At 39.3% G+C, this 19,866-nt stretch overlaps 1 protein-coding gene across 1 annotated transcript in view; it reads left to right on the top strand.

The window, feature by feature from the left end:
* Window positions 1–19,199, top strand: part of LOC117029703 (E3 ubiquitin-protein ligase TRIM22-like) — a 33,272-nt gene extending 14,073 nt beyond the window's left edge. The window contains 7 exon segments of the mRNA XM_033118908.1: window positions 7,322–7,790; window positions 8,326–8,421; window positions 9,069–9,299; window positions 15,524–15,546; window positions 16,807–16,907; window positions 17,203–17,229; window positions 17,482–19,199. Of these exon segments, the coding sequence (XP_032974799.1) occupies window positions 7,322–7,790; window positions 8,326–8,421; window positions 9,069–9,299; window positions 15,524–15,546; window positions 16,807–16,907; window positions 17,203–17,229; window positions 17,482–18,083 (1,549 nt within the window). The 3' untranslated portion in view covers window positions 18,084–19,199.
* Window positions 19,200–19,866: the final 667 nt, after the last annotated feature.

The raw sequence follows: 19,866 nt of genomic DNA, 5'->3' as shown, positions 1-19,866 counted from the left end.
ATGAACCATCCGTCTCCTTCTCCCTACACCCAAAGTCCATCTCCAGAGCTAACCACAAAGCTAAGGTTCACATTCCTGTATATTGTGTTCTGAAGGCCCAGGGAGTAACACGTTCTCTTTAGGGCTCTGTGTTCCTTTTAGTCCCTCCATCTACTGTTGGAGAGGAATCTAATGAAAGATCTCCCACTTTGGGCCTATGATTTTTAACTGTATCTGGTCTGGAAAAAAGCACATGGCACAGGTAGTAATGCGATTAGAGTATGGTGGTACAGATAAACCACAAGCATTAAGGTAAGTGAGTAAATCTTAGGAAAAAAAGAGAATAAATGAAAAATGGTTAAAAGTTGTCAAAGGAGTTTATATAAATGTCAATACCGGAATTTTATTATGACCACGGCAATTAAGTTGACTGCAACATCAATAGAACAGAATTATGATTATCATCCGTATATTCAATGTAACGAACATTGTATCTATAGCTGTATAACTGCATGGCTTTCTATTTAAATATCACTCCCTGCCCACAACACTTTGTAGTCGATCTGAGACAATAAGGAACAACAGAGAAAGGGTCCTCTCCTGCCTTCGTAAAACTTACTGTTATTGGATGCAGGGCTGGATGGAGAAGGATACTCCTTGTTAGTGTTAATGTGATAACTGAGATGCTAATGGAAAAAATGCCAGCTCTCAGGATGCAATTTGTGTGAAATTTGCATGATTATCATTGCACTTGAAGAGGATCAGGAATTTATTCATGTTAGAACTAACTTCCTTCATACCCAATAAATTTAGCCTAATAAGGCTCAGCAATTATTCCTATACAATTTTCCATTCCTGCCTCATAGATATAAGTGAATTAAAGAGTTTAAGCCAAGATTACCTTAGTGTCTGGGGGTTACAACAAGACCAATATCTGTGCTTTAATCCAAAACACATTGACTTCTCAGTCGCCCTACATGTCTCATATCACTTAGTGTGTGAACATCGCCACGCTCTGCCATCTTGTCAGTCAGGGACCCTGGTGCTGGAGCTTCCACGACCTTGTAGCTGCAGCATCAAAACCAGGTAGTCAAAGGAAGAACAAGATAGATAACAGGACAGGAGAGTATTTATAGGAATAGAAAGTGTTTCAGTTCTGCTTTTGATTGATGGTGTAAAAAGGACCAAACATTCCCAAAGAAAGTGAGGAAAAGTGAACAATTATGGAGGTGTGAGTGTTACTCAGAGAGAGACTACACTTGAACACCACCATCTGTTCACCTCCATGCTCTTCCTGCTCTTAGTTGCTGGTGACAAGGCACTGAACTAGTTGTACCACCATGAACTCTGGAAGACCTCCCCTTCTGGCCTGCCTAGACAAGGAACAGAAACTGGTAATTATCTGGTAGAACTCTAAGATTCAGTGATGTGGAAAAATTTTGTCAATAAGCTCACACTGAAAACCCCTTTCCCCCTTTTTTATTGTTACCATTCAGGAGGACAACTGCTAACACTCATAGTATCAGCTCAAATTCACTGGTCTTTATCACTGATATCTTCCCCATCAGTGTGCTTTTACAAAGGGCAGGTACCCAGATTTTTTTGATACTTATTTTATCCCTAGTAATTTGTTTAGGACCTGAATGTAAAATAAGCTGAGGTAATAATTATAGGTTTGAATTAAAATTCTGAGTATTCAGGCAAGCTGTCGAATGTATCATTGGAATTCACATTGTTCTCACTCAAATATTCTTGCTGGAGGAAATTGAGACAGGAAAAGAAAAAAGTGAGAACCTCCCTGGTGCATGCCCTGGAACTTACTGAAAAGCATTACCCTCCCCCAGTGTCCTGCAGTGACTCATTGTTGTTGTCTAACTTTCAGTTCTGCTTTAAAAATGTTTCATTTCCACTCCCAATAACTTGACTTTCATTTCTCATTCACCTCCTGTGGGGCCACTCCTCTGCAGACAGCTGGTCTCTGTCTTGGTGAGTGAATCTTGACCTGACCTACTCCTGATCTCCTGTACTTAGCCTGAAGGTATGTGGGGACAGTTTCTGGGGGCAAAGGGGAGGAGGCTTTGGGGTAACAGATTAAATGTGTTTGCGTGAGTTAAATTGTGGTTCTGAAGCTGCTCTGCTTGTGGGTGTCTCTGCTAAAGTGGCAGAAAAGGGGAGCATTGAGACTGGAGGAAGAGTGACCTTTAAAGAAGGGACCTTTAAAAAAGCAGAGTCTTGTTTATTTCTTAGTGGGACCATTTTTTCTTGAGGCTGAGTCACCCTCATCTTCCTATTCTGTAGTTTTGACTTTCTGCCTTGCCAATTCAGCCAGAATACTCTTTTTTGCACAGAAAAGCCCTTCCTCCTTTTATCCAGGGAAGCCTGTGAGATGGAGCCCTGTTTTCCTCTTCATAAAGCCCAAGGTCCTGCTGAGGGCCAGCAGAGATGAGAGCCCTTCCCTGGGCACATGTGGGAGGGATGGGATGTTAGGGGCTCTGCAAGGGATCAGATCCTTTTGGAGCCGATCCTGTTACTCGTGTCCCAGTAACTTCCAGGAAGCTGTGCACAACCTTCCCGATAAATGACCAGCTCTTTGGCTGGCCTGAAGGGAGAGGCTGGATGATCACGTTGTTGCCCATGTGTGTAGCTCCCCTGTGGTCACTTGTCTTCTGGAGGTCCAGGCACAGGGAATTTGTTCTCCTCTGAGTGCCACAGCTTACTCTTACTTCAGGTAACCCCATGCCCCTCTGGTATCCTCTCACGATTTAGGAGTTGTATTTTTATCATCAGACAGACCCTTCCCGTTGTTTATTATGCAACCCCTTACTCAATTTTCCCGTGCACAGATCTAAGGAAAGGAGTTGGGAATTTCTCAGAACGAACTCCATCTTAAGCTCACCTTTGAGCACTGTGTACCTTGATCTTTGTTACATATATTTTAATGTATTCTTACCTTTTCTCCCCCTTTTCAGTGGTCATCAGTCTGTGCTGTATACCTGCACAAAGTTCATATCTAATGAATATTCACTGTCTACTCAGGAGCTAATATAGTGCCCAAAAAACTGGAGAAGATGGAATTTAAAATTTTTGAATATTTGTTATTAAATTCATAAGAAAACCATACAGCTGTGGTAAAATCTGTATTGACATCTATTGAACACACAGTAAATATTAAGTACCTACCAAACATATTCCAGGTCAGGGGAAAGAAAGTAAACAAATAGTAAAAGAGTAAGATAGTATGAAGCAAGATGAAGATTACTATGGTAGAAATGTAAACAAAGACATAGCAACAATAATAAACCAATAGGTCGATAAAAGAGCAAGATATCTATAGTTCCCTGGTAAAAGGCTTTCCATTTTAAATAGATTTCAGATTGCATCTCAATGTGGGAAGGTGATTTTGAACATATTCTTCAATGAAATGACGGATTTTTGTCCTGAGCAATTAAGGTGGCCAGTGTGGGTTGGGGTGAAGTTGGGCTCTGAGGGTGAGGCAGTAGGAGGGGATGTGTAATTTAGACTTAACTAGACCATGATAAAGATTGACTCATTGATAACATGCATTTGAAGAGAGGCGCGACATGATTGATGTATTCTTTAAAAAATCACTCTGGCCAGTGGTGTGAGAAATGATGACAGCAGACTATATGAGACCACTAACAGTTTCAAGAGGACTAGTGGGGAAACTCTTCCTGGATCCAGGTAAAGCACTTAGTTGGATTGGAACTAAGTGGATGAGACCACTAACAGTTTCAAGAGGACTAGTGGGGAAACTCTTCCTGGATCCAGGTAAAGCACTTAGTTGGATTGGACCTAAGTGAAGGGAGTGCTATAGGATTTTCTGATGAACTGACTGTGAAAGAAGGACTGAGACTAGGGGTAGCTTTATTAAGACTGCCTGTGTTACAAAAGGACTTCTTTGAAACAAATTGACTTAAGAGCTGGAGCTCTTGGGGGTCGTTCATTAATGTGATGCAGATTAAACCCTGGACTCTCAGGGGTAGTAGAAGAGGGAGCTCTGAATATAGAGGAATGGGGAGAAGTTGCAATGTTTCTGAGTTCCCCAGGTCTGGATGCCAAGAACAGTTTCATCATCCCATTGGCAGTTTCTGATCCAGGGAAAAAGGGAAGTTTCAAGGATGTTGGCTGAAACCCTCATAGAACTTTCTCCCCATTGTGGAGACATTTTCATTTTTCTTGTCTGAACTATACAGATTCAGAAAGCTTTTGTGCAGACGACCAGCGTATAGTGAGAAAGGAAACTCACTGAATTTCCTAAAGGTCAAAGGACTGAGTTGACCTTTACCTAACTCTGTAAAAACTCCTACACTGTACCATCTCCAGAAGGGAGCATACGGTGTATCTCTATCTGTATGTCTGTTGTTCTTAAATGGGTAGGGTTTCAATTATCTAACGCTCCTTCAATTATAGACTAAAATGGATGGATAAAGCAAAAATAAGCACTTGTATTAGTTTTCTAAGTCTGCCATGAAAAACGTACCGCAAATGCCGCTTCCAGCGCAGACAGGAGGGCTAGACCTGAGGGGGAAGGGTGGGAGATGAAGAAAAACACAGAGACAGGAAAGTTGGGATCAGGAGGTCCACTGTCCACTGATGGCAGAGCAGTGGCCCAGTTTTTATTTTTCACATGGTTTGTATACTGTCTAGAACAATTGTCTATTTAAGCAAGTATTAGTAGAATTTTCTGTTATGTGTATTGTTATGTGTATTCTGTATGTCTGCGGCTGTGATTGTGCTATCTTGTTCTTTCTGGGGGAGGATGCTGAGGTGAGGCGTCCCTTGGAATGACCTCGCAGGCTCAAGGACCTTGTCAGCTTACATCCTGCTCTCCACAGCAAACTAGTGGCTTAACTGAAATTTGTATTCACACAGTCCTGGAGGCCAGAAATATAACATCAGTGGTGTTGGCAGGGTTGGTTCCTCACAGGACTGTAAGGGAAGGATTTGTTCCTTGCTTCTCTGCTCCGTTCTGATGGTGCTGGCAATCACTGGAGTTCCTTGGTGCATAGTTTCATGATCGTGATCTCTGCTTTTATCTTCATATGGTATTCTCTATGTGTTCATGTCTATCTGTGTACAAATTTCCCCTTTTCATAAGACAGAGTCATGTCGGATTATGTCCCACCCTAATGACTTCATTTTAACACGCTCATCTGCAAAGAGCCTATTTCCAAATAAAGTTGCCCTCACGCATCCTGGGAGTAGGACTTCAACAACTTTTCACGGGACGCAATTCATCACATGATAGCACTCAACATGTTTGAAACGGGACAGACTTTCTCTCTCCACAATATTTTGAAACCTCTATGTTGAAACTTCTCTCCCATGACTGAGAGATGCCTCCCTGGAATTTATGTTCCTTATGTCTGTGCCATGTGTGTGATCCTCAGTTTATGAACCCCTCCCTTCCTCCCTAAAAACAGAAATATTCAGGTGTCTATTGACATCTTGCCTTATGTCCAGGTCAAGGGAAAGGCTCAAGACTCCCCAGAACCTCCCACCTGGTCTTGAGCACTCCATTTCTACACCGCCATAGCATTGGGTATCAATTTATTTCTTGCATCCTCTACCTCTGATTGTCATTGGTTAAATCAGTTCAGTAGTGGAGAGAACTCTGAATGGGGGTCCTGAGGATGACATGTTCACCCCAATTCTACCTATGACAAAAGAATGATCTCTGTAAGTCATCTATTCTATTGACACATTTGATTAAGGGAGTACTTGTATATCTCAACATTTTTAATATGAAAAATAAATAGGTCAAGGTGATCTCTAAATTATAACTGGTTATAAAATTGTTAGTGATAAAATGACTTCCTCATTGTGGTCCTTGCTGTTTGTAGGTGTCTCTGGGGAGTGAGTTTGAAGGCATGAAAAGTCTCTGTGTGGGACAGGTGTGTTAGGAGGTAAACATGTCTCAGCTACTGGAGAACTCTTATTTTTTAAAATATATATATAGATATTTATTAAACTTATTGGGGTGACATTGGTTAGTAAAATTGTATAGGTTTCAAGTGTACCTTTCTATAATACATCATCTATATATTGCATTATGTTCACCACCCAGAGTCATGGAGAACTGTTAATTGATGGAAAAAAAGATGAAAAACTGATAAGAAAAGTAATCATACATGGAGAGAGGAGGAAGTTCTAGTTTTATATATTCATCAAACATTGGGTTCCTGTGTGTGATACACTGTTCTAGGTACTGACGATACATCAGTGAACAAAACAGTGCCTGAGCTATGCATGCATTACTTTTCAGAAAGAAGAGGGAGACAGTTAAAGAAACCTGTTATATATTATGTAGTAAAAACAAGAAAGATAGCAAATGTGTAGCAAGCAATAGTATCAGCACTTTTCCTACAGATAAGTAAGAGCAAGTCCTTCTGATAAAAAAAATAGGTCAAGGGGAGACTGAGTAAGAGGAGTCATGCTGACATGTGGGAGAGGGTCGGTCCATGTAGAGATACACCACTGCAAAGTCTCTGAGGCAGCAGTGGGTTTGGTGCTTTTAATAACAAGGATATATTTCTTGCTTGGGAAAGAAAGGCAGGAGAGATGAACCTCAATGACAGCAAAGTGAAAGAATTCAGACTCAAAAAACCATATATTGTGATTTCACTTTTATGAATTAATCAGAAAAAGCAAATTAGTAAAAACGCAAGGAGATTAATCATTGCCTGAGGCTCAGGGTCAGACGGGGGGTGACTGCTAATGGCATTAGGTTTGTTTTCAAGAAATAAAAATGTTCTCAAATTGGATTTTGGTGTTAGGTCTACCATTGCATAAATTTACTAGAAATTATTGTACTCTTAAAATGAATACATGGGATGTAAATATAACTCATGAAACTGTTAAATAAAGGTAAGTCAAGCAAATGGCAGTCGTAGGATCATTCTATGCAGAGAGAAGAGCAAGTGCAAAAGCCTGGGGCCACAGAGGGGTTAGCACATTTAACATGCAGGATATGTTTTGAGGTGGGAAAGAAAAGGCAGGACTAATAATGGGTTGCACGAAGCTCTTGGTACGAAGGCCCTCAATTTGTCTTTCTCTCCAGTAGAAGGAGAGAAAATATTAATCATTGCCCGGACAGGGTGAAATTTGTTATGTGACAAATTAAGAGAAACGTATTTGAAATTATGACAAAGAGCCCTTTTCATTCTGTACTGACCTACTCTTCTTCTCTTTTTTCCTTTCTTTATTGAATATTGATGATCTCTCCAGTTCTAATTCTCTGCACAATCAGTGTCCTTTCTATTTCTCCCTTTCTTATCCTTCCCCTTTATTATCCGCAGCCCTGCAGGAGTTTGTGAGCAAGAGGAGCCTTGGGCATCAGAACAGGAAGAAGTCAGGGGAGCAAGACAATGGATTTTTCAGCACAAATGAACATACAGAAGGAGCTGACCTGCCCCCTCTGCCTGGATCTTCTGACAGAACCATTGAGCCTGAACTGTGGCCACAGCTTCTGCCAAGCTTGCATCACTGCAAACAACAAGGAGCCTGTGTTCGCCCTAGGAGGGGAACACCAGTGCCCTGTATGCCAGAGCAGATACCAGCCTTACAACCTCCGGCCTAATCCGCAGCTGGCTAATATAGTGAAGAAACTCAGGGAGGTCAACACAAGTTCACACCAGTGGCAGGGGGGAAATGTCTGTGAGCACCATGGGGAAAGTCGCCTTATCTTCTGTAAGGAGGATGGGAAGGCCATTTGCAAGCTTTGTGTGCTGTCTCTGGAGCACCAAGGTCACCAAACATTCCCCATTGAAGAAGTGGTCAAGGAATGTCAGGTAGGCCCCAGAGTGGAGGAGCACTGGGCAGAATGGTATCTGAAGTGAAATCTTCACTTTTTAAATTGTATTTATTCACCTTGTTATCATAGAACGGAGCCCTGTATTCTCTTTTCATACCCTTGGCTACACTTCTGAGAGCTGAGGGACATTTCTGTGCATTCTTTCATTTTCTTCAAGAATAAACTTAGACTACAAAATTTTAGCAAACAGAAGTTGTTTGAGTGAGAGTTGCTTCCCAAAATGAGTTCTAATTGCAGAACACGATTGGTTAGATGTGGGAAAGGAAAGGACTTTTCTTACTGCAGGAGCAGGTGTTCCTCTAGGAAGAGAATTGCAGGCTACTCTTCATAAAGGGATGGAAACTTCCATCACCCAGGATAAAGATTTTTGTCTATGTTCTCGGTTCTAATTGCCAGTATCATTTCTGTGAACTCTAGTCTCTCCTGAGATGAGCCTAATTTCTTCCCTATTTATCCTCTAATCAGCTGCAGAGAAAGCTCATAGTTTGACTTTGGTGATTCCTTTCTCACAGGAGAAGCTACAGGAAACTTTGAAGAAGCTGACAGACGAGGAGCAGGAAGCTGAGAAGTTAGAAGCTAACATCAGTGAAGAGAGAGCTACCTGGAAGGTAGGAAGAGATTGTTCCTGAGAAAGTTCTGAGACAGGAAATTGGGCAGCACCTTGGTGCAATCACAAAAAGGCCCCTTCCTCCTTGTTACCTCAGAATTCGTGAGTCCAGACGACATTTGATTAGGCCTCATTCCATCCCTTTCCAGTTGAGGGCTGGGAGCTGGAGAGTACACATATCCCAAGTGAAACCAACTATCTGGAGGCAAAGGCATAGAGGGAAGCAATGTAAAAATGACTAATGAATCCCATGTCCCATTTCCGTCATGAAGTTTCAGGCTCTGACACTTTCAGAAAACACCCTGAGGAAGGCCCAGGATTCCCTGGTTAGGAGTTACAGGTGGAAGAGGTTCATACACAGTGTGGCATGACTATCCAGGACAAGTGTCTGCAATTCAGACTTCATCTGGGAATCACATCGTGTCTCCTGGTTGGCCTCGATGAAGTAGACTTGAATGAATTGCTTTGGGAGGAGCTAAAGGGAAAATAGTAGGAAAAATGGCTTTCCCAGGAACTGCCTACTTGCTTTCAACTCCCATCCCTCTGAGAACTGCCTGAGGAAAATAGGTTCGTTTGGCTCCCAGGCCCATGAAAAGCAGGCCCTGAGCTAGACAGACTGACTGTGTCTTTTTCTTCTCATCCCCAAAGCATCGTATGCATACTGAGAGACAGAAGATTCTGAAAGGGTTTGATGAAATGAGAGGAGCCTTGGACAGGGAGGAGCGGAAGGAGCTGCAAAAGCTGGAAGAAGATGAAGTGAATGTGCTGGATAACCTGGCAGCGGCTAAAGACCAGGTGGCCCAGCAGAGGCAGTACATGAGCGAGCTCATCTCGGATCTCCAGCATCAGATACGGGAATCAACACTAGACACGCTGCAGGTAAGACCTGTGAGAAGCTCCTACATTTGAGATTCTAGGGAAAACACAGAGACAAAGTTTCCTTTCCTTTGGATCCCTGCACTTTCTTCCTCATTAACAGGTTCTTTGACCCCTCAAGTACCCCTTCTCTATCATTCAGTTCAAGGATCAGAGGAATAATTCAGTGTACAAATTTCAAGGAGAATTCCCGTTATTTTTATTCTATAAAAAGCTGTTGAAAAATTTGGAGACAAGATTCTTTATAGGCTCCCGGAATTCTCTGTGATCTGGCACTTGTGAGGCATCCATCCCTTCACTAAGCTTAGACAAACCACTCCAGTCCCTGTTTATGTTTGATTTTGATATTTGTTGCTGTTTTGTTGAGGGGAGACTAATGTAGTGCTAGACTGTGTAATATCGAGGTGAGAGATGAGCATGCATGAGTATGTATATGTGCTTCTGTGTTTGTGTGTATATGTGTGTGTTTGTGTCGGCTAGAGAAGGATGTGGGAAGAAACCTGTACAGACTTAATGGAGGGATTATACCTAGTATGAATGTTAAAAAAAAAATTTTTTTGTCATGGAATTAACTGCATGACTGTGATCTTAAGCTATGGGAAATTCAGGAAATTTCAGAATTTCTCTGCTTGACTTCTTGCCATTGTCCTTTACTAACTAAACAAGAATTTCTTAACTTTGGTTCCAATACTGAAATAACCAATTTCTATCTGCTATCAGGGGTGTCCAAACTTTTTTCAACGTTTTTCACCAAGGGCCATATGCAGTAAAATACACAAACAGCGGGGCCACTCACTCGAGGTGAAGTACGTATTGCCTCACCTGGTTTATTTAAGTAAACTAAATATATTTTTGGAATTTGCTGTGGGCCAATTAACAATGGATTGCGAGCTGCAGTTGGCCCGCGGGCCGCAGTTTGGACATCCCTGTGCTAGATCTTCACTTCTACCTTAAAACAACAAATTTCTTGAGGTATAAGTTACATATAAAATCTACCCTTCATACGTATACATTTCAAAGATTTTTAGTAAATATATTGAGTTGTTAAACCACTAACAAATTCAGTTCAACATTTGTTGAAAAGACTCTCCCTTCCTCCACTGAATGTTTTTGGAACCTTTGTCAAAAGTCAATTTGCTCTAAGTGTAGGATGTATTTCTGGATTATCAAGCTGTTACATGAACTTCTGCCTTTGTTCTTACACTGATACTCTAAGCATTTGATTGCTGTGCCTTCATAAAAAATTTTGAAATTGGTCAGGGTGATCGTACACATCTATTATCTTTTTCTAACTTGTTTGGAAAAAAAAATTGAAACAATTCTGTTTCAAAACAATTCTATTCCAAGTTAGTTGGTCTCTATGGAGACCATTTTACCCACCTCCCCTCAGGGAAGATTTGGCGAATTCTACTGCCATCCAGTGGTTAGTAGCAAAAGATGCTGCTGCAATGCACAGGGCCGACTCCACGACAAAGAATTATCTGGGCCAGTATGCCAGTAGTGCCACAGCTGAGGAAAGCTGTCCTAGGTCCATTGTATTTGCTACGAAAATTTTTGGATATCTTGTTAACTATTATTAAAGACTTGCTGGGATTTTGATAGGCATAATAATATGAATTAAACAATAATTTGAGTATTGCTATCTTAACAATATAAAATCTCTTAATTTGTTTAGGTAGTCTAAATTCTAACAGCAACATTTTGTAGTTTCTAGCTCAGAAGTCCTTTACTGATTTTCTTCAATTTATTTCTAAGTATTTCAGTTGATTCTTTTTGATTTTATTATAAATAAATTTTTATTTTGTATTGGATTTTACATTACTAATATCAAAAACACAATAGATTTTTATATTGATTTAGTATCCCACATTTTCCTAAATTCTTTTGTTAGTTTTCAGTTGTGTGTGTGTGTGTGTGTGTGTGTGTGTGTGTGTGTATTCCTTGAGATTTTTCGCATAATGGATCATGCCATCTGTAAATAAATACAACTGTACTTATTTTCCAATCTGGACATTTAAATCTCTTTCATTTTCCTCTCCTTTTTCTTTTCCTTACGTTGCTTTTCAAGTTTTCCTCATATGATCTAACCAATTCTTATTTTGCCCTCTTCATCTTTCTCTATTTCATGTTTATGAATGTGACATTTGTGCCATTCAAAACGAGGCAGGTAGAAATAATGCTTGGTCATTCAGGGATAACCAAGTGAAATCTGAGAATGATACTAACTCAGGAGAAGTATAAGCTCAGAAACAGCACACCAAGGTGGTCATTTGAGTTCAACAGACAAGTTATTCCTGGCGCCAGATAAATTACTGAATATTTTATTTATTCTGTTGGGCACAGTCTACCTTCCATCTTTTCTACCAAGCCTTTTTGATTTTGTATTTGGTCATTGGAAATAAACACAAAACTGAGTAATTTGTAAATTATTCCCTGTATTTGTTGGGCTACAAATGGAAAGTGGGAGTGAAGGAGCTCAGTACAGAATCACATATTCTATACTGAGATTCAGACTTTGTTTTTAATAAGGCTTGAATACTTGATGCTTTTGCATATAGTTGTTTTGTTTAGCTTTTGGTAGTGAGATATAGGACTGTGAAATTTCAGCTAACGTTGCTAAGGAGAGACTCCTCCATTTTGCAACAAAATCCAGGTTTTCTACTCCAAGCTGAACATAGTGCGAGCAAAGACAGAGGATGAAAGCAAAGTATGACTTATGATTGGGACTGAGGAAGAGATAGAGACTGAGGAACCAGTCATAGAAAGGTCAAATGGTAAACTTCCTACCTGAGTATAGTACAAAACAACACTTTAGATGTCTGTTCATTGGAATGCAGATTAGGGATAGGGGCCAATTGCCCATTTTGAAATAACTCTGTGATAATGTCCAAATGTTAACAAATAAACTAAACTCTTGGATACAAACTTGAGATTCAAAATTTGTAGGTCTGGAAGAGACCTCTAGTTTTGGTGACTCGCTGATATATTGGCAGTAAGAAAGCAAAATCACAACATTTTAAGGAAGTACTTGGGAAAGATAAATCACAATCCTGGGAAATGATGGCTCGTGATTGTTCCATCCATGAGGCGATATATATACTTTAATATACAACCTAGAAAATTGTACCTATTGGAAAGGTAGAGTAACATAATGGACAGTATCTACAGTTTTCCTCTTAGGTAGGGTCATGGACCACTACTAACAAAAATAGATCTGGGGCAGCGATGTGGGCCAATCAACAAACACTTTGAGTTTATGTTACTCATCTTCAAGTTGTAACTTGTTATGATACCATGTTTCCCCGAAAAAAAGACCGGATCTTATGTTAATTTTTGCTCCAAAAGACGCATTAGGGCTTATTTTCAGGGGATGTCTTGTACAACAATCTACATTTATTCAAATACAGTCATGTCATCTTCTGGAACATCGTCATAATGTACTAAATGCGTCCGTCTGGCTGACGATCTTAACTGGGGCTTATTTTCGAGGTAGGTCTTATTTTCGGGGAAACACGGTATATGGGATGGACTTCTGGTCTTTCCCCTCCACAACTTTGCCAACTGGGAATTCAGATGACAGTTTCCCTGTTATCTGGATTATTTTTTGGCGATGGACCATTTTATCATATATCTGTTGGTTGATGAGCAAATTATGAGTTTCTACTTTTAGACCGATAAGAATGAAAATGATAAAAATGTTGAATTTGAAAGTAGATTTGAATATTAGATGAGAGTTTAGATCTTCCACCCTAGGAAAGAGTTCTCATCCATTTCTTTTAGCACATTTATAAAGATATAAAACACATCTCCTATAATTTATTCATTTAATGTATAAAATTCCATCGTTCTTGTTATATTACATTATTAAAATTTTAAACAATTGTGTATGTTTTAAAATTTTAAAACATACAACATAAAATTTCTTATTTTAACAAATTTTAAGTATATACTTCAGGGTAATTAATTATATCCACAATGTTATGCAAAAATTACCACTACCTATTTGTGTAATGTTTTCATCTCCGCAACAGATACTCTGTAACCATTAAGCAGTAACTCACCATTTCACATCCCAGTTTCTAGTAATTGCTAATCTACTTTCTGCCTGTATGAATTTGCCTAATTCTAGGTACCTCTATAATATAAGTGGCATCATACCACGTTGGTCCTTTTGTGTCTGGCCTATTTTATTTAGCATAATGTTTTCAAGGTTCATTCATGTTGTAGTATGTATCAGAACTTCATTCCTTTTTATGGCTGAATAATATTCCATCGTATGTATATACCACATTTTGTTTCTCTAGTCATCTGTTGATGGACACAGCTTGTTTCCACCTTTTGGCTCTTGTGAATAATGCTGCAATGAACATTGGCATAAAAATATCTGTTTGAGTCTCTGCTTTCAATTTTTTTGGATATATACCTCAGAGTGGAATTGCTGGATTATAATGGTAACTGTTTAGCTTTCTGAGGATCCACCAAACTTTTCCTTAGTTTCGTTTTACATTCATACAAACAAAGTGTGAGGGTTCTAGTTTTTCCATATCCTCCTCACCTATACTTGTTATTTTTCGTGAGGATTTATTTTTTTCTTTTTGCTATCCTACGGGGTATTGATTGGTTGGTATCTCGTTGTGGTTTTGATTTGCATTTTAATAATGACCAATAATGTTGAGCATCTTTTCAAGTTATATTAGCTGTTTGTATATCTTCTTTGGAGAAATGGCTATTCAAATCCTTTTCCCATGTTTTGAATTCAGTTGTTTATTTTTTGTTGCTGAGTTTTAGAAGTTTTGTTTTAGTATGTTCTGAATATTAATACCTTATCAGATATGTAATTTGCAAATATTTTCTCCCTTTCTGTGTATTGTTTGTTCAGTCTCTTCATGGTGTCCTTTGGTGCACAGAAAGTTTTAATTTTGGTGAGGTCCAATTTATTAATTTTTCGTTTGTTGCCTATGCTTTCTGTGTCCTACTCATGAAATCATTACCAAATCCCATATTATGAAGCTTTTTCCCTGTGGTGTCTTCTAAAAGTTTTATAGTTTATATCTGAATTCAGATCTTTAATATATTTTGTTATAATTTACATATGATGGAAATCACCCATTATAATATTATGGTAACTATTGTATTATATTAAAGCATTTTTTGGAAATAATTTGGTAAAAAGTGTGAGGAGATGGTGGTCATCTAACTAGCGTCCAAGTCTTTGTTGGTATAAAGGGATTAAAATAGAGAGGGGGAAACCAAATATATTGGTACATTTCTGTTAAAAAAAATAAAGCAAATACTGTTATGATGGGGAAAAGAAGATAGCCAAAAGAAGTTGAGGATATAGACTGGCCTACATTAATATAATATTTGAATTCAGGATAAGATATAATTTTGAAATAGTGACAGAATGGATATTGATACCATTCTAGACAATGGAATGTGAATAGTTGGGAAACAGTACATTGCATTTTAGGCCTTCTCTGCTGCTGGTTCCTGTAGCTTATTTCATACTTCAAAATTCATGAGGCCCTCTATGAGTAGTGTGTAGCAGATGTATAAAGTGAGTGAGGGAGGTCAGAGAAATGTTTGCTTCAAGTGCTAGTTTGCTTGTTCCTGCAGCAAAAGAAAGTATACTTCTTGAGGACCATAATTATTAATTATTCATCTTTGATTCCCCAGTGCCTGGAATGATGTCTGACAAATGGAAGATTTCAACTTTATTTGTCTCTAGAATAAATAAATGCATACAAGATAAGGAGGTCTTGTCATGAATGTATATTAAAGAAATAGTAGGTCTCTTCTTTTAAATACGTTCCATCTCCAGATCCTCGGAGCATTTTTCTCACGTCCTCACATGAGTCTTCTAGGATGGTTGGTCTGGGTCTTACTTCTACATTTTGTCTGCCATACTCTGACCATCTATTTATTCACACCCTATCAAGAGATACTAGGGGTGTGAGGAGGAAGGTGATAAAACTTTGTAAGGTAGGAGGGATTATCACCCCTTCGAGGATTGCCAGACCAAATATGGATGTGTAGTTAGATTTGAATTTGAATGTCAGATAAATGATACATTATTTTTCAGTAGTAGAATATCTCAAATATTGTAGTGGTCATGCTAATTCTAAAACATATTTGTTATTGATTCAAAATTAAATTTTAACCTGCCAATTTTATTTTCTCAATCTGGCAACCTTCTACTTGACTCATGTTTTCTCTTTTCTCCCCAGGATGTGATTAACGTCATCAGAAGGTACGTATGCGAGACCAGGTATGGTCCTTTTTGTGTGTGTGAAGACAGAATGATAGCCACAAGAGTAATCTTGGAATCAATCTGGGCTTTTAAAAATTGACAGACATGGGAAATTTGAGCATTACACCACTGTTTCCAATTGCTGATCCCAGATGAAACTTTTTAATGGTAGGAAATTTGGGTGGTGGGAGGTCACAGAGTTAGTCAATAGAAGCAAATAAAAATAAGGGGTTGCAGTATCAGACCCCCATGACTTCATTCATTCTAGTCAAATCTTAATCTCTGCCTCAGTGCTTATTTCTCTAATACTTCATAGGTGTCTGTCTTGTCACAGGAAGGATCTTGTTCTCTTTATCTGCCAGGCCCCCAAATATTCCAGGATGGCATCTCCTTTAAATTTTCTTCCCTCCCTGAGGATGGAAGAAACAAAGTCTTTCTAGGTGGTGTTCTTTGGATTTCTAAATAAATAAATAAAACTAGGCAGAAGTCTGGGGAATAGTGGCTTTCGTCCTGGTGCCAATAATTAATCTCTTTTTGCTTACATACTTTAGCATCTTGTAGGAAAAATGCCTTTCTTTGGGTAAAGTTGCCTACCCACTTGGGTAAAGTTACCTACCCACTGAATTTCCCAAGCACATGATATTCAGACCACTATAAATTTGGACCTCCTTTCCCACATTTTGTAATGTTTCCCCAGAGAATGTGACCTCATATGTTATTCTCAGCATCTGTACTGGGGTGAAAGGCTTTGGAGACTGTTCAGACTTCAGTACAGGAGCCCCACACTTGATAACCTAAAACTCTCAGTAGCCAGGTTTTAGAGCCTCTCCACTGACTGACAATCTGTCTGGGAACCCACATCTCTGTCCCGTCCCTGGACGAACCACTGAGATGACAGTGATTTCTCCATGTATCAAATACTTTGTTTTAGAAGCATCGAACACCTTTTATAGGTACATTATTTTATCTAATATTGTATTATTTTTAAGAGCTTGAGAGCATGTGGTTTATTTTTCCATTTTAGAAGGAAGAACATAAGCTTTTTTGAGGAGAAGGCATTCCCAAGGTCACACAGAGGGTAAACAGAAAGTTAGACATGAGGACATTTCTTCTGGTTGCACTTTCAGGGCTTTCACCTCTTCCTCAGGCTCTTCAATGAAAAGGATTCGAGTGCATCAATGAAGTGAAAGGTGAGGGAGACAGTGGTCTTGTAGAGACACAAGGTCAGAAGCGTGGGTGGTCAGTTTTTGTCTTTTCTAGGAGTGAGAGCTGGACCTGGAAGAAGCCAAAAATTGTTTCCACGAAACTGAAGAGTGCCTTCCAAGCTCCAGATCTGAGCAGGATACTACAAGAGTTTAAAGGTGAGGGGAGACAGGTGAGGGTGCGAGCATAGGGTTCGTATAGCATCAGAGCAAAAGGAGGCAGTGGATGCTGTTTCTAGGTGAAGACAAAAGATAGGAGGTAGGCCTGACAAGGAGAGATATGTACCCTATGCTGAAGATGTGATCATACCTAAGGGGGAATGGCCAGGCGTCCTCTCATTCACCAGTTGATAGCCTCACAAGGCTTCCCTCCTTTCTCCCCACTAGAGGGAAAAGATAAGTGTCAGTGTTTCCTCCTTTTCTTCTAACATCAATGAAACTTTTGTCATTTCAGAGCTGACAGAAGTCCAAAGCTACTGGGGTAAGATGTTACAGTGTCTTCAAATCACCATGTTCTTATCCCTTTTCAGAAGTGTGGTTACTATTAGGTCCCATGATCTTAGTTTCATGTGTCTCTCCCAAACACGCATACATACAAGAGTTCCTAAGTGTTCTACTCATCTCTGACCCTTTAACTCGAGCTCCTCCCAGTCAATTCCCAATATCCTCCTCACAGTGTCACAAAACATGCATGTCCTGTATAATTTACCTAACTGTGTAATTTTTCCTGTAGTGGACTTCATGCTGAATCCAGTGAACGCTCTTTCGGGTGTTGTCGTTTCTGAAGATCACAGACAAGTGACGGCTGGGAACAGTTTTATGTTTAGGAATGTATATCCATGCAACTTTTCTGCTTTTGATGTCTTGGGTTGCCAAAATTTCTCCTCAGGGAAATATTACTGGGAAGTAGATGTGTCTCGGAAGACAGCCTGGATCCTGGGGGTATACAGTGACCTCAATAGAAGTGACCTCAATAGAAAAAGGAGCTCTGGGTTTGTTTTTAACCCACACGTAAATTATCAAACAGTTTACTCCAGATTCAGACCTGACAATGGCTACTGGGTTGTAGGATTACAGAATGTATCTGAGTACAATGCCTTTGAGGACTCTTCCACCTCTGATCCCAAGGTCTTGACTCTTTCCATGGCTGTGCCTCCCTGTCGTGTTGGGGTTTTCCTAGACTATGAAGCAGGCACTGTCTCATTTTTTAATGTCACAAACCACAGGTCACTCATCTACAAGTTCTCTAAATGTCGCTTTTCTCAGGCTGCTTATCCATATTTCAATCCTTGGAACTGTCCAACTCCCATGACTCTGTGCCAGCCAAACTCCTGAGCCTTCTCATTCCCTCACCCATTTGTAGTGCCCCTTGTCCTAAGTGTCATTTCCTGCACCTGAGCTCATCTGTACCATTCAATACATCTCTTCCTTGCTGTCTCCCTTTAGAACTTTTACTCATCCTTGGGATGTACACTGTTTCTGGTTTGAATTAGGAGAGGGGCTTATTTACCCATTTTTGTTCTCTCAAAGAAAGACATCAGAGTCCCTCCTAAAGACAGAGCTGTATTGGTATAAGAGCTTTGCACTTTCATTTATCCATATTTTTATTTATCACTGACTTGATGAGACATGGCAAAACCTGTCTACCACCATCCACAATTCTAGGATAGTTCATAATAACCCCTATCCACCAACAACAACTAAGGAGTCTTTCAGTGTATGTCTGTTTATTGCCCAGGGTGTAGCGTGTTCATTGGAGAGTCAAGGAAAGAAAAACAAAAACAATGTATGTACCCAGAGTGAAAATGCAGTGTTCAAAGTGTTTAAGTTCAAATTCTATCTTGTCTTTTATAAGCTGTGTAATGATGAATAAATTCTGAGTTTCTTTTTCCAAAAATAGAAATTGAGATTTAAAACTGTACCTAACTCTTAAGATCATTGTCTACAACTGTCACTCAATGTAAAGTACCTACTTAAGTGTCCTGCACAATATAATAAATATTTGCTCTAATGACTACTGAAAAGGATAAGCTGTGTCAGTGTCCTATACAACAGATTCGTGCCCTTGAGAGGAACAGTAAATGATTCTGCAGAAGTCTCATTTTTCAACTCCCTTAACTCTGTTATCAAGACCACTCCAGTTTCAATCTTGTGTATAGAACTTTTCATACCGAGGCTGGGACTGTTTATTGGGAATGGGTCAGAAAACTTCAAAAGTATGAGTTTCCGTACTCTGTCCAGCAGAGGGAGTCATGGTAGGGACAGCTATTATTAGGGACAACTCTTTGGCGGTTAGGCCTTTTCCTTGTAGTAAAACACTCGAGTATACCAAGGTATATACCATGCACTTTTGTTTTTTCTGGTAATTTTTGCATAATTATCAGTGAAACACATGAAAAATCTAGAAATATTTGCCCAAATAAACAGTGCAGCAAATACAAAGATATAGTGTGACAGAATGAAACCACTGGAGGTAAGCAGCTTTCCCAAGTGAAAGCTTGCAATTGCTCATTGGCTGATATACAAAAGTCTGTATTTGGCATATGAAAGGTGATTTTGGTGCTGTTGTTCCAAAGTTCAGTTTGAGAAGTTGATATGCAAAGTCATGCATTCCCAAGCCTTTGTGTGTCAAGTTAACCTGACACAGAGCTGCTCCATTTGTGCCAAATTTACCCTTAGTTTTCCTCTAAGTAGCAATGATTTGTCCAAAAAACATCTCAAATCCATTTATGTTCAGAAAAGCTGTACTCACTGAGATGTCTAGATTAAATGTTGATGCATTATTTCTTTTGCTTTTGAATTCACTTTTTAAAAAAGATTTTAACTGAAATACAGCTAGCATAAAATGTTATATTAGTTTCAGGTGTGCGCAATAGCTATTCAACCATTTATATACTTAAAGAAGTGATCACCATAAGTCCAGCAACCGTCTGATAATAATCACAATATTATTGATTATATTCCCCATGGTGTATATTACATCCCCATGACTTACTTGTTTTATACCTTGAAATTTGAACCTCTTATTCCAACTGTAATTGAAAAATTACAGTTGACAGTCAATAATATTTTATGTTAATTTCAGGTGTACAGCATAGTGGTTAGACATTTATATAAT

The sequence above is a fragment of the Rhinolophus ferrumequinum genome, chromosome 11 (genome assembly GCF_004115265.2).
Source record: "Rhinolophus ferrumequinum isolate MPI-CBG mRhiFer1 chromosome 11, mRhiFer1_v1.p, whole genome shotgun sequence".
NCBI classification, from domain to species: domain Eukaryota; kingdom Metazoa; phylum Chordata; class Mammalia; order Chiroptera; family Rhinolophidae; genus Rhinolophus; species Rhinolophus ferrumequinum.
Note: the sequence above shows the minus strand (reverse complement) of the source record. Positions and strands in the feature narration are given on the sequence as shown.